The sequence below is a fragment of the Anser anser genome (genome assembly GCF_964211835.1).
Source record: "Anser anser genome assembly, chromosome: 2".
Taxonomy (NCBI): Eukaryota; Metazoa; Chordata; class Aves; order Anseriformes; family Anatidae; genus Anser; species Anser anser.
The window spans coordinates 80,285,001-80,298,813 of record NC_139721.1 but is presented as its reverse complement, the minus strand read 5'-3'; the positions used below and the strand labels follow the sequence as shown (position 1 = coordinate 80,298,813).

General features: G+C 41.8%; 1 protein-coding gene and 1 long non-coding RNA gene across 2 annotated transcripts in view; one reads left to right on the top strand and one right to left on the bottom strand.

The window, feature by feature from the left end:
* LOC310895822 lies at positions 1 to 11,444 on the top strand. The gene is made up of 2 exons (XR_014580982.1): positions 1 to 4,483; positions 4,578 to 11,444. It is a non-coding gene; the product is annotated as an uncharacterized lncRNA (long non-coding RNA).
* Positions 10,051 to 13,813, bottom strand: part of VPS4B (vacuolar protein sorting 4 homolog B) — an 18,205-nt gene continuing 14,442 nt past the window's right edge. The window contains exon 11 of the mRNA XM_083827488.1: positions 10,051 to 12,245. Coding sequence (XP_083683614.1) covers positions 12,144 to 12,245 — 102 coding nt within the window. The 3' untranslated portion in view covers positions 10,051 to 12,143. The remainder of the gene's footprint in view (positions 12,246 to 13,813) is intronic.

Here is a 13,813-nt window from a genome sequence, read left to right as displayed (position 1 = left end):
GGGGGAGAGCCCTGCCGCCGCTCCGCGCGCTGATTGGCTGGCCACGCGGGCTCCGGCCCTCGCGCTGCGATTGGTCGGCGGGCGTCCAGCGGAGCCCGCTGATTGGTCGGGGGGAGGGACGGCGCTCGGAGATTGGCGCCGCGGGCCGTTCGCAGGGTCACCGCGGGGAGGCAAAGGGCGGAGGGCGCCCCCCCCCCACGGCGGGCCTCTGGCCACGCCCCCTCGGTGTCACGTGGGCTTCCCGCCGAAAGGAGGGGGCGGGGTTGGGCGCGCGGAGCCGTGAGGGGAGGCCCGCGGGCGGCGCCTGGCGACCGTTAACGGCTAACGCTCGGAGGGGGATGCTGGGGGGAAATCGCCCGGTGTGGCGCTGCGAAGCGCTTAAGCCCTGACCTCCTCACTAGTCCAAATAAAATAACGCCATACGTATGTCTTAGATATTCATTCAGTATAATCATCCGCATTCACCAATTTTTCACCGTTTCTAGCTGAAAAGAACCCCCCTCAAATTATTTTATTTCACGAAACGCGGTGCAGGTTCTGTCTCTCACAAAACACTTTACGGGGTACGCAGAGTAAAGCTGCAGCCCCAGAGACGTAACGATCGGACAGGAGAACACTAGGCAAGAGGGTGTGCAGGAGGGTGTGAAAATAATACTGGAGACGAGATTAGAAGTAGCGAGTAGGCGGAAATGGGAACAGAGGTGTGGGCAGGGATTAGGCGGTTTTCAAGGTGAGGACAAAGGCTCTGGATTTGGTGCAGTAAAGGGGGGAGAAACCCAGAATTGGTTCTGAAATGGGGTTGACCTGGAATACGTCTTCGTCACAGTGCTGCAGAGGCATGAGGAAATGAGAGGAAGAAATCATGCCTAATAAGATGATAGCTGCCGCAATGACAACAACGGAAGGGAAAGAATTGATTAGTGGTCCATCTGAGAAAAGACAGTACATTAATTACATTGTTAGCAGAAGTCAAAGTAGGATCTAGACCAGAAAATGCAGCAAATACGTTCATTTCCTTCTTTACTTACAGGACAACCTGTGTGTGTTGTCTTCTGTATAATGTTAATTAAACACAAAAGAAGAGATTGATAAGGTAATAACTAGACGCTATTTATAGACATCCACTGCCGAACACGGTGAGACTTTAAAAGCCCAAATGTCAGCAGTATGGAGATAAAGCAAAGCAGGTGGAGATAAATCCATCTTTCACAATACAACACAATATCACTCTCTGTATCAATGTGAGGTGAGGGCATGGATGAAAGCAATCATCTCCAGTAAACTTCTAGTAAAATGGAGATTAAACATATTCTTTCAAGGCCTTTAAAAGCCTTGAACACATGATATGGTCCTGATTAGTCACGGTTATGATCACATATTACTAAACACACTTGAAAAGCCCTTCTAGTTTAACATGGAATCCCCTCAGATTTTATGAAGAAGTCTGTACAGTTTTGTCCTTTTGTTCAAGGGGCCCTTTTACAACCTTGTGGTTGACAAACCAGGTAGTGTCTGCTCTTATTTTGTTCTGAGGAGAGTAAAGTGCCATGAATTTATGTCTGGGAAATGTATTCAAAGGTGAAGACCTTATGAACTGCATATAATCCAACAATGGATCTGCATAGCAGGAGGTTTGGGATTTCAAAGTATGACAACAGATACTGAATTTTCCCCTTCCTGAGTTATTTGGTTTGTGTTCATCTTGTATGACTTCATTTGCCAAGGAAATGCATTCCTGGCACAAGGGAATTGTTTACCATAAAACTGTTTTCTCAATGACTGTAGAACTGCAAATTGAACGCTAACATAAATGTCAATGCTCGCCAGTCCAAACCTCAGTTGCACATAAAGCAATATTTAATTAATCTGACCTTCATAAATAGCATCAAAAAGTGTAATTTTAAAGCGTAAACTGTCCAATGTATGCATGTACCCTCGGGATGGGGAGGAAAAAAGAATGGATAAAACATGCTAATTGCTTTGCTAATTAATCTTTAGAAGAAACTTCAATACAACAGTGATGCATTTAGAGAAGGAAAGCAAATACAAGTAGATGAAAACACCCAACCTAGAGGAGCTGTTGCTGCTGTGCTTCCTCAGTTTGGTTGATTTAAATCTTTCAACGGACTTTTGCAGTAACAATATTGTGGGTTGAGGTAATTCAGTATGAACACAAGTGTGGCAACTCAAGAATCAAAATAGCCCTTTAAACATGGAAACAAATTTGTGAATTGGTAAATATTACAACGCAAATGGCTGATATCAGAAGCATCCTTCTGATCTTCTCAAAAGAAAAAAGCTCCCAAAACATACAAGGTACATGTAGAAGAAATAGAACATGTTTTAAGATAACTTAAGATAAGACACAAAGCTTTAGAAGATTAGGTAGCAAGGTTGCAGCCCACAGAGTTGCTTGTATTGTGCCCGACTACTCATCTGCTGGATTTTCTGGTTGTGCCATCTTCAGATTAGGAAGAGTAGGGAAAAAAGACCAGGATGTGTAGGCTGCACAGCGATACAGCTGGAGACTTCTTGATGTGATTTCCAGCCAGTCAGTTCTCCTGCATTCAGAAAAAGTAGCGGCGAAAAAAAAACTTCCGTGGCCAAGGAAAACAACTTTTTTCCTTCCCTCTTTCCAAATCAACTTTACAGAAAAGGGAAAAGGCTGGAAAGTAATGTGCATAGGTGTGGTATGCTAATTTCTTAAGAGGTCTGTTGCATTAATGGTTACAGGAGATTAGAGCCATGTTGGTAATTCTGGGATTGCTGCAAAGAAGTTTTTAGAATAATGGCAACCTAGGTGAGAGGTCAACAAGCTTTCTTGATCCCTTGTATCCTGAGGAAGAGGAGCTAAAACGAACATAGGAATTGCTGTGTCTGATCAGTAGAGGAACTATATAATGTACATCGTCAGTAGAGAAGACTCGGGAAAGAAATAATGACCTGCATGTGGTGGTGACTAAAGTAGTGTGACTGAATTATGTATCACACCTAGTTGCCTGCCTTGCTGTGCTTCCCCAGGCAAACAAACAAGCCCCCTGTCATTGGACAATAGCTTCTGTACTCATCATTGTGCTGGGCAGAGATCACGAGCTACTGGGGTTGTCTGCGTATCACAGGGTAAGACAGCTCCCAGAGCACTATCCAGGCCAAATTAATTACCCTGCGTACCCCTTCTGCCGGAGAGCCACCGGGGCGATGGTGTGGGCATTCCTAGAAGGAGATATCCTGTGCTCAGCCTCTCATCCAGGAAGCACTTGCTTGCAGCAGGGACAGGTTCCAGGGCTCTCTGCAGCCTCCAGCTATCTCGCATGCCCTTATCGCGATGAACTCGGGCAGGGCTGATAGCCCAGGGGCTTGAGGTTGCCAGCGCACAGGCAGGCGCTGGTTGTAGCAGCCCCGGCTCAGGTTGAGCCACAGCTGCTTGCTGGAGCAGAGGCGGCGATAGTGGCTGATTCCACGGTGCAAAAGCAGGCGGTGTGTGGCTACAGAGCCGGCTACCAGACGAGATTCCCAAGGCTTCTGCAATAGTTGTGGGTTGAACACACAGGAAACTAGGAGACTGCTGAAAATGCTGTTTAAATTCGATTTTTGTCCTCCCAGAGTTGTTTGGAAAAAAGTGAAACTGCGTCCAAAACAAACCATTCATAAACAGTGGGCCATTACCTGTTATAACTGTTTTTTGTTTTTTTTTTTTTTTGCTGAAGAAAGAGCTGTTACCAGTATTTCACATATTGAGCAACATATCTATTGAAATAAATGAATTTACCACAACCCAGTAGTAAAAGGAAGCCTCTACTGCTTAATTTAAATAGGCACTAATTAAACTTGGGACCCAGGTGATCCTGAATTTCATTTAATACCCGTGTTTCTTCCCCTTGGTACACCTGTTTACACCAGACCTCAGAGCAGAACAATTTGCTGATCACTCTTGGATGTAAGACACTGCTATGGATTTCTAAATAGCCCCAGGTGTGCTCTGGCCCGTGGGTTGGAGAGGCTGAGCAGCTCTCATCAGGTGGCGTGCAAAACAAGCTCAAGGAGGACTGGGGACAAAGGAACAGGCTGCGGCTTTCCTTCACACCGGAACATGCGAAGGTGCTCTTTGCGAGGGCACCCATCCCCAATTTTTCTTATCTCCTGAAAAGTTATATTTAAGCAGATGATCCCAGTGGAAGCCCACGTTACAAGATAGCCCATGTGACGCTACTGATAACAACAGCTCTTCTCTCACAAGGCGAAGCTCCGGAGATGTGCAGCGTGCGTTGGTCTGACGCGCTGTACCGCACACCCATCGCCTCGCTGCCTGCCCAGCCGCACTGCGCCCAGCCCCCGGGGACCTACTCCAGGGGAAATGCATTTTACAAACAGACGCACCACACTTGTGAGTTTGAAAATATAGTTGCACCAAAATCTCCTCCTCCTCAGGTGTAGCAAGTATGATTTTCTCCACTATTTACAATACCCGGACTGCTGGTTAAGAGTATGTTTTCGTTCCTAACAAAAAAGCGATTTTCTTCTAATAGCAGGCATGCTCCAGTCTTTATTCCAGAAAGCTTGCTCTTTGTGTTTTGCAGGTCTTCATCCTAAAATGGGGATGTAGAGCCGTTCTTACAACATTTTAAGATGTGATATATGTCACTCTCTGGCTTTCCATGCCTTCCCCCTGCAACCTTCCACCTCTCAGTGCTGCAGCACAGCCTTTCCTGCTTTGCCCATAGGATCAGATGCCACAGCCCCGGTCCCCCCTCACAGTTCCCCATCCTGTTAGCAGCTGCCCCCTTTCCCAGGTGCACCAGGGAAGAAAAGAGCTGCTGAGTGCACAAGGCAAGGACCTGCCATCCCGAGGGAGCAGAGAAGTGCTTTAACAGGGCTCCCTGGGCTTCAGGAGGGTGCGAGAGGAGATGCTGCCAGTGCTGAGCTTACTGTGGGGTGGCACCTACCTCCCTTCTGTCTGACATCAGGTTAGCTGGGTAACAAGAGGAAAGGGAGAGTCTTACAGACCTAGGGAGCCCCTCATCCCCTTGTTTTATAATACTGTGGTGCATATGGGTAATAATTTTTATTTTTATTTTTTTTCCATGAGAACAGCAACATAAAGATTACCAGGGTTTCCTCTCCTTACTCCCTGCCTGCCTCTCCAGGAAATCCACCGCTGCTGTGACAAGCAGCTAGCAGCTGTACGCTCTTCTTGTAGTACCATGGCAGAGCTTTAACACAGAATTTAGTATCTGGAGAAACAAGATCCTTGATCACTATGCTTTTAGGTTTTCAGATTGTTAATCTTGAATACACAGCCAAGGGAGAAGGCCTTTCCTGTCTGTTCTCAGTTACATCATTCAGGAATTATGACTGAAGCTAATCACATTGCTTCAGCACTATCTGCATCGTATTTTGCTTTTCTTCAGAGGCAGCCTCTCACCCATTAGCATCATTATTACCTGGCTGGATGTACATTCTCATGAATACTTTCACATTTTAGCCAGATGGAGCATTTTTGTAATTATACACCCAGCAGCTTATGGCCGGGTACTTTCTTTCTACCTGATTCCTGCTCAGCAATTTGGTTTTGAAGTTGCTCCCACCCAAACCTCTGCTAAAGGTACCACAGAGGTAATCTTTGAAGATTGACAGGTCCCAAACTTCATGAGTTTGATCTAGTTCTGGCTTAAGCTACCAGTTATGCTACCCCAAGCCATTCAGTCCAGCCATTTCTATTATGTGCATGTGACTGAATCTTATTGCAAAAGAACGAGTTAATGATTTGCAGTCCTGGCAAGCCTCTGGTTTCTTTTAAACTTAACTTTTGTAAGCGATGTTCTCAGGTAGTTTCAGTGCTTGTAAAGCTACTGCGTTGCTCTGGAGATCTTTTTACCTCTGGTTGACAACATTGTCCATTTCTAGAGCTGCTTGGCTGCCCCCATAGCACCATGTGGTAAAACTTTATATACTCTCCCATTGCCTTTGCTTTGTAGCTGCACTCTTAAAAAAACAAAACAAAAACTAGAAGAACTGAAGTTACTTCCTTCGGGTTCACGCCAGGTTCTCTTCAAAGCAATTCAGAGAACTTGGTTTGCTCAATCTTTTGACACGAATTAGGTCTGTTTCCAGTTCCAGGTAATGCACTTGACATACACAGCACTGGCAAGAGACTGGTGTTTGTTTCTTGGATAAAATTACACAACACGTGCCCTTGTTATCAGTCCCTGATCCATTATCTTTGGCATCTGCTGCACAGAAGCTGCTGTTATGCAATGGAAACTCAGAAGATCTCTTGTACTTTGCTCACTTCTCCTCTAACCCAAGAAACAAGTATAAAACAGCTCACTGAATGCAAGGAAACCTCCACCTGCAAGCTCTTCTCGCGATTGCCACAAAGTACTTCAGAGCTGCTTGCACTTCTCCAAGTCTGTTTCCATCCCCTAATGACACAGATCATTGCCATCCTAATACCAGCCAGTAAAAGCCCAGCGTGTATGGATTTTCCTTGTAGCTTTGAATGGAAAAAGGGAAGAATCATGGAGAACATCAGCTTTTGTTCTGCTACATATAAGCTTGCTTTGGTAGAAAAGTTGAAGAAATATAGGAACATGCTTTGAAATAGGATTTTTAAAAGGAAACTGCTCTTTATCTTCCATTTGAGAGAAAAATGCGTGAAGGACTGAATAAGTTGAACGAAAAAAACAAAAAGGAACTGAGGGAACTGCTTGGGCAAAAGAAGAGAGGGGGTGGAGAAAACTCAAAAGCAACAGGAAAAGGGCAGGCACAGATTGTCAATTAACTTCAGATCAAAGGAAAATCCTGATCAAAACCTCTCTCTTCTTCTAAGAGGCATCGCCCATTTCTAGTACCTGCTGCAAAGAAATGAGCATGCTTTAGATGCAGACCCAAGAGAACGAGCCTGATACCTGTAAAGCTTGCAGAACACTTTTCACAGCTGACACCCCAGGCAAAAAGAACCAGAAAACCCATTGTAGTGTAGTGCAGAACAGCAGTTGCGGTGGTCGTTCACTGGTCATTTTCCCTCTGTGCTGGCTGCGGGAGAGCTGCAGCACAGACCAGCATCTGTCACCCTGTGCACTTCTCCACAGGCACATTTCCCCCTTCACGACTGCCCAGGAAGTACCACATCATCTGTCCAAAACCAGCATAGAAGCTCCAAGAAGGTAGCTCCTGGCTGGACTGAGCCGATCTAAACCTCAGACGACCATGCACCTCTCAGTGCTAGCAATGCTGGATGAAGAAAGCTTTGCAGCACCTACACCTGTAGCTGTTCTGCAGCTACACAAGTTTTGCCATCAGGCCACCTGCTTGTCTCTGTACTGGCAGCTGACACGTGCACCTTTGGCAGGAGGTTTTCAGGCAGGTGAAACAAAACATTTCTTAATTACAGCAGCAGAGCAAGGCTGGATCTGAATAGAAAAATCAACACCAAAACGAGAGCAGGTGTAGAAAGGGAAGAGTTGTCACTTTGCAGTTTGGTTGCACACAATTCATGGCTGTGATTAATTCATTAAAACATCAGAATTCCAACCGAGCTCAGGCTCAGGCAGGCCATTGTATCTGGCATTGTAAGTGGCCCATTTGGAAAACACAGCCAGGTTGTTTTCCAGCTTTTCTAACCTCTAACCTTAAAAAAAAAAGCCTTGACAGGTAGGAATTTCCTGGCTACAGTCCATGCTCCAGCCTTTAAGCAGTGGGAGAGACGGGAAACGATCATTTGTAAAGTTTAAATTTTCACTTTTTCCTAGCTTTCTAGTGGGCAAACAATCCACTTGACTCTTCCAGAGCCTAAGTCACAGCTGTAACCATGTTCACTTGGCCTTTATAGTTCCTGTGTGAAATGGTGATATTTATAGCAACTTTCTCAGTCCCTCGTTTAGTTGACTCGTTATTGCTACAGTTCTTGCAGACACCTTGGTAGAATAGTAGTAAAAGGCAACTGCTCCAGCCCAGATTTTTGTAGCAAATTACCTGTAGACACTCATCTGCCTACAACAGTATGAGTCAGAGGAAATTACTGTTTATAGTTTACAGACCACATGTGACACTGAGCATGTTTGAAAGCAAAGTCCCTGCCTTGAATAGCTTAGATTTAAATTAGCTGAGGCAGCAGAGGAGGAGGGAGGGCAAGCAAAAGCGAGTCTCGCCAATTCATGGCACAGTGCCTGGTAATAGGTCACCAAACAGGAAAGAAAACCCTGGCTTCATTATCAACATCAGGCTAATGCTCAAGTGCCGGTGACTTATTTCCTGGAGGCGGCTCAAAACACGACCTAAACTTATTTGGACTCTTACGAGAGAACTTAGCTCCTGCTTTAATGCAGGTAGGATGGCGTAGTTTGTTTTCTCAGTGCCTGACGCATCCAAAGAAATCATCCTTAAAACGTCAAGTGTTTCTGCAAAAGAATGTAGCAGATTGTGTACGTGGCAGGTACCGTGCACAGATGGTGCCAACAGATGGATGTTGGCTCCCTCACACGTTGAGTAGAGGTGGTGGGGTTCCTCTGGGGAAGGGAAGAAGCGTCCGTCAGCATCCATTCATCAAGCTGGAGCCTCTAAAGTAGGATAAAGAATGAAAAAGTGGGAACGAACCGAAAACGCTCAGAACTGTGACATAGTCAAAAAGTTACTTATCAGAAGGGTGCGTGTGAGTAGTGTGTAGGTAGGGATGCAGAATTGTAATTAGGTCGCAGGGACCAAAAGACAAATAACAGGACAAGCTAATCTAATACCTGGGCTGTCAGTACATACGTGCCAGAGGATGAACAGGAACAATTAAAAGTTTTTACACAGCTAATTATGACGACAGAGGATTTGTGTAATAAAAAAAAATCACTAGATTGAAATATTGTTAAAAGGATATTTTGAAAAAAATAGGTGAAAGCACAGGAACTAGGCCACGAGAGCTACAGCAGGCTACCTGCTCAAGAACGAAAGGAATAACATTTTGATAATAATCACGTATCCGATAGAAAAGCAGTGCACTAGGAAGCAAACAGTACATCAAGCTCTTGCAATAGTTTATGTAAGTTGTGGGAATGGCTTTAAGTCAACCATGATTACTAGGATGAATCTGGTTAAGACAAAAAACATGTATGGAAGCCAAACATGAAACAAGCTCGTCATTCTGGAGGAAGGAGAGTATGCAGCAAAATAAAGGCGTTCCTGCATATTTTAATTAATCAGGTCCATTAGAAAGCTTCCTGTTAAGATAATCCTCAGAAATAACATTACAAAAAACATAAAAATACCAATACATCATCATTAGAAGTCTAAAACACAAAAAGTAGATCAAAAATGGCTGAACAGTGAATATTCTAACAGCTTCTTTGCTTCAGTTGACAAGAAGTGCAAACTACGATCAGGCTCACCTGATAGGAGCATGAACAACAGCTGATTCGAGTATCTGCCTGGACTACACATGTTCTGCTCCACTAATTAAAACAAAAGGCAACCAAAGCAAGTCAGAAGACCAGCAGATAAAATAGAAAACAAAAAAACAAAAACTTGAAAATGAAACCTTATAATTTTTAAGACAAAGCCAATGGTTAAATCAGGGAAGAAACAGGACTCTGGAGTTGGAGGTCAGTCAGGCAACACAAGCACATGTAATGGTACGTATACCAGGAGTGACAGAAAATCCAGAGTTTAATGTCAATGTGAAGAACAAAACAAGCATATATGCAACTGATTTAAGAATTATTTTACCTGCAGGAAAATAATTTTTCATATTAGTTGGAGTTAACAGTAGCACCAAAAGTTAGAAAAAAATGTAAGCTTTGTCAAAGATGAGTCACAGCAGATGTTACGAAAAGTTTACAAGTGATTTATCCAGAACTTACAGAGGTTTTGTTATGTAGAGCAAATATAGCCTCTCATCAACTACAAACTGAGTAACACTGTTTAGTGCATTTTAGAATAACACTGAAAATTTAAAGTGTTTTTTTTCCTTTCCACTTAGCTATTATGTATTCTGGGATAATATATTATCACAGATTCCTAGCTAAATTAACTTATTCCCATTTCACAAAAACAGCAAAACCAAAGTTGTCCTTGGAGCTGCAGTTCTAAGCAGCAGTGTTTATTTAGAATATATTTTTAAAAACAACTTTAACCATCAAACATTAATGCTTCTGTTACAGATGTCATCCCACAACTGAGCAAGCAGCAAGGTGTAAGTTTAAAACATACAGTATACTTTTCTACATTAAAGATAAAAGATTACACAGTTAGGTTTACAGAAACCCATAGGACAAATCAGCCTACAACAAAACACAGTTCCTGAGAATTTTAAGATTTCAGTGAAGACTCTCATTTTAAAAAGGTCAGGAGACAAGTACCTCGGATAGTAGCTTCAGACCTCTAGGTAAGAGCCCTGCTAGCCTGTGGTTCACTTCTAAAGTGTACACGAGAGGCAACCAAGAAAAGAAGCAATCCTATTGCAACCAGGATTATGTTTACTAACCACAGTTGCTTGCATCTACACTGGAATTTCCCCCCATCTTACTCAAAGGTCCACAAAAAGATGTGCAGTCCACTGATTCACATTTACACATTCCAATGTAAGACAAAGGTAAAGCTGTGTGTAACTGACTGATTTTGGAAAGAATGTTTCATCATGTTAGTAAACAAAAGCTCAGCACCTCACAGATGAAAGAATTTGTAACTAAATATTTTGGTTAGCCATTAAACAGAAATCAAAGTCTAAAAAAAAGCTGTGAATTCTTGGAAATAACATTGAAGAAATACTCACAGAACACAGTTGATGTTGTACATTTTACTTAAATGAATTACAGCAAATTTCATCAGTCCTATGATTTATAAAGTACACAAAATATGGACACAAAGGAAACCAAAACCCAAAGGAAACCAAAACCCAAAGACAATCACGTATGTGTGTATGTACATATAACATACAAACACAATGTGCAAATTTCTTTTAATGCAAGTTCAACAAAGCTTATGCAGGACAGAGTTGTACAATGTTAGTGGGACAGAGTATTCTAGGCATCCTAATGACGTTTCGTATCTACAGCCAGTGCAAACTTACAAGGCACAAACTCCATGCTGACACTGTAGTGTTGTAAGTTACATTCAGGCACATCTCGTTTTGATTTTTTTTTTTGAAGAACTACAATGGAAGTGCTACTTCTATACTAAAGTGCCAGCTTTTTCTCAAAGTTTAAGAACTAAATTGATGTAACCTACATGCAATAATGATCAATAGGGTTCTGAGTAATTTATCACTGCAAAGTCTGTGGCTAAATCACATGAATGTATGCTATTTCCCAAAATACCTCCCTTACATTCTTCAGAGGTGACTTACACCTTGCCAGCCTTAACATATGGAATCCCACTCACACTTTGTGTAACTTCAGTCACACTCTTGCAGAAAGCAAAACTATTTAAAAAAAAGAGCCAGCAAAAAAAACCAAAACCTTTCAAGATACTTGCATTTAACAAATATTTGCTAAATTGCATAGTGAGGTGTGTATCAGCTATTAAAGAGTTAAAAGCAAAAGCTGTTTAAGGCAAAATTTTAACACAGCGTAGCAGAAAAAGCCAAACACCAGGTCTATCAGTATTTAAACAGAGTACTGGCCCATAGAGACTTATCTTCACAACGTTTTCTTTCTTACATTAATAGCAAACCCACACTTGCAGTATGCTTGATTAGCAAATTCTGTTGCATTTTTCTAAATGAAATGAGAGCAATTAACATGTAGGCTGATTGACTGATACTGAAAACACATGACAAATAGATTCTCTTCTACCCCTCAAAAAAGGGTTTTTTGAGCCTCCTGGGAGTTCAAACCTCACTTGTACCCAGGGTGAATATAATACCTAAAATCGAACTAATCATTTAAAATTTTCTAATGCTTAATACGAGTTACCACATCACTTTGCTGCCTCACCCTGAAGTTGTCTTTTCAGTATTATTTTTCAATAGAATACATTTAATAGACATCTGAGGAAGACAATACAATACAAAAGCTTAAGGGTCTTTGCAGAGATCTTCTATTCCTTCTGCGAAGTAAGAAAGGAGTGATTTTATTGGCATTTATTTGTAGTGCCATCAGTAAAGACAGGAATACTTAAGAAAGCAAAAATAGTTCTAATGTTCCACATACATCTTTGGTTTAGCCTTCCTGACCAAAATCTTCTGTAAACTTCTTTAACTTCTCCAGGTCCTGTTCATTAACTGTTGGTTTTGTGCTAGCTAGCGACCTAAGCATATCGTTCTGTCAGAAAAAAAGAAAACAAATGTATTGAGAAACAAGCATAGCACCACTGCTAACAGCATTGTTGCCAAAAAAACACGCTTTAGAAAGCCTTTTAAAACAAGATGACCATAGGAACTCCTATTTAAGCAAAACTTCAAGTAACCCCAAACATTTCTGCACACAGGCCAAATTTTATTTCTATGAAGACAGACAATTAGCAGTGAGTTTTTCAAGAACAAAACCACAATCTCAGGTTTAGGTTTTAGCCTCTCATCCATTCAGCATCCATTGAAGTGTTATTCATCACTGCTTACTGGAACAAACTGAACTTCCTATCTTTTTTTTTTTTTTAAATCTACTTTTCAAGTACAACAGTTTAAAGTTGAAAATAATCAAATGTTCCCATGTATTCTTCATAGTCCATCATGGTCAAAAACCCATGAATAAAAAGTACAAGAAAACTAATCAAGTCCTGGCCAAAGGCAACTGAAAAGACTAGATGCTCATACTACTATAAAATCATTGGTAAAGATGAAAGTCAACATCATGACTTTCCAGACTTGAAATTTGTCTCATCATACTACAGATACCCTGCACAGAAAAGATTAAAGCCTGATTTATTTATTTATTTTTAAGGGCAATAACTGCTTTTGGGCACTGAAACAAGCTCCTATGCAACTGTAGCACATTAGAGCCTAAGTTCCATTAGTAGCACTCAAGGAATTATTGTATTTAATTCCAGGAGAGACAGATGAAAAATCCACTTAGACTACACAGGCAGAAGTTTTAGGGCAGGCCTGCACTTGCACACATCTTTTTGTGCTTCCTTAGTATGCAAATATACAGAGATAACTCTTCTCACACAGATAACTCTTCCCATATATTATTTATATTTACAAAGCAGTACATACTGTTTTAGAGGTTTGTGATGCTCATGCAACACACTCTTCCTTCATTAATTACAAGAATATTTGTACATTAGAACTGACATCAGCACAAATTCGATATCAAGTCCTTTCCTCAATGCCCTTAAATTCTGAATCTTCAGGGTGAAATATAGAACAAGTGCCCAGGAATTTTATTCATGTATTCACAGTGAACTAAAATTCCAATGTGTCTTGAATAAGATATTTTATTCCTTAGACCAAACCATGTATTTTAACATAAACAGAAAAACAGCTGAAAGGTATTGAAAGCTAGCTGCATCACCTTTGATGAAGTTTAACCAGAACTACCATTACATCCATCAGCTTTCTACATTTTATTGGATATACTTGCCTTTATGTTGCGGACAATATTTACTTACAGCACATCATTCCCAATTTACACTGAATATAGTTTCCCACTCTTCTCTCTCCTTAATGCTATAGAACAATGGGAAGGTAACATATCACAGGGCAGGGATTTTGAAGGTTTCAAATGAATAAGAGAAATGAAAGAGTAGTGGAAGATTCAGATGCTGCCTGTGGATAAATGGACTGCAGCTGCATGGCACCAAACAAGAACAATAAGAAAAAAATGCTTATCCGGGATGGAGAACTGGCATGTTCACAAGCATGCTGTACATCAGGATTCACGTATTATCT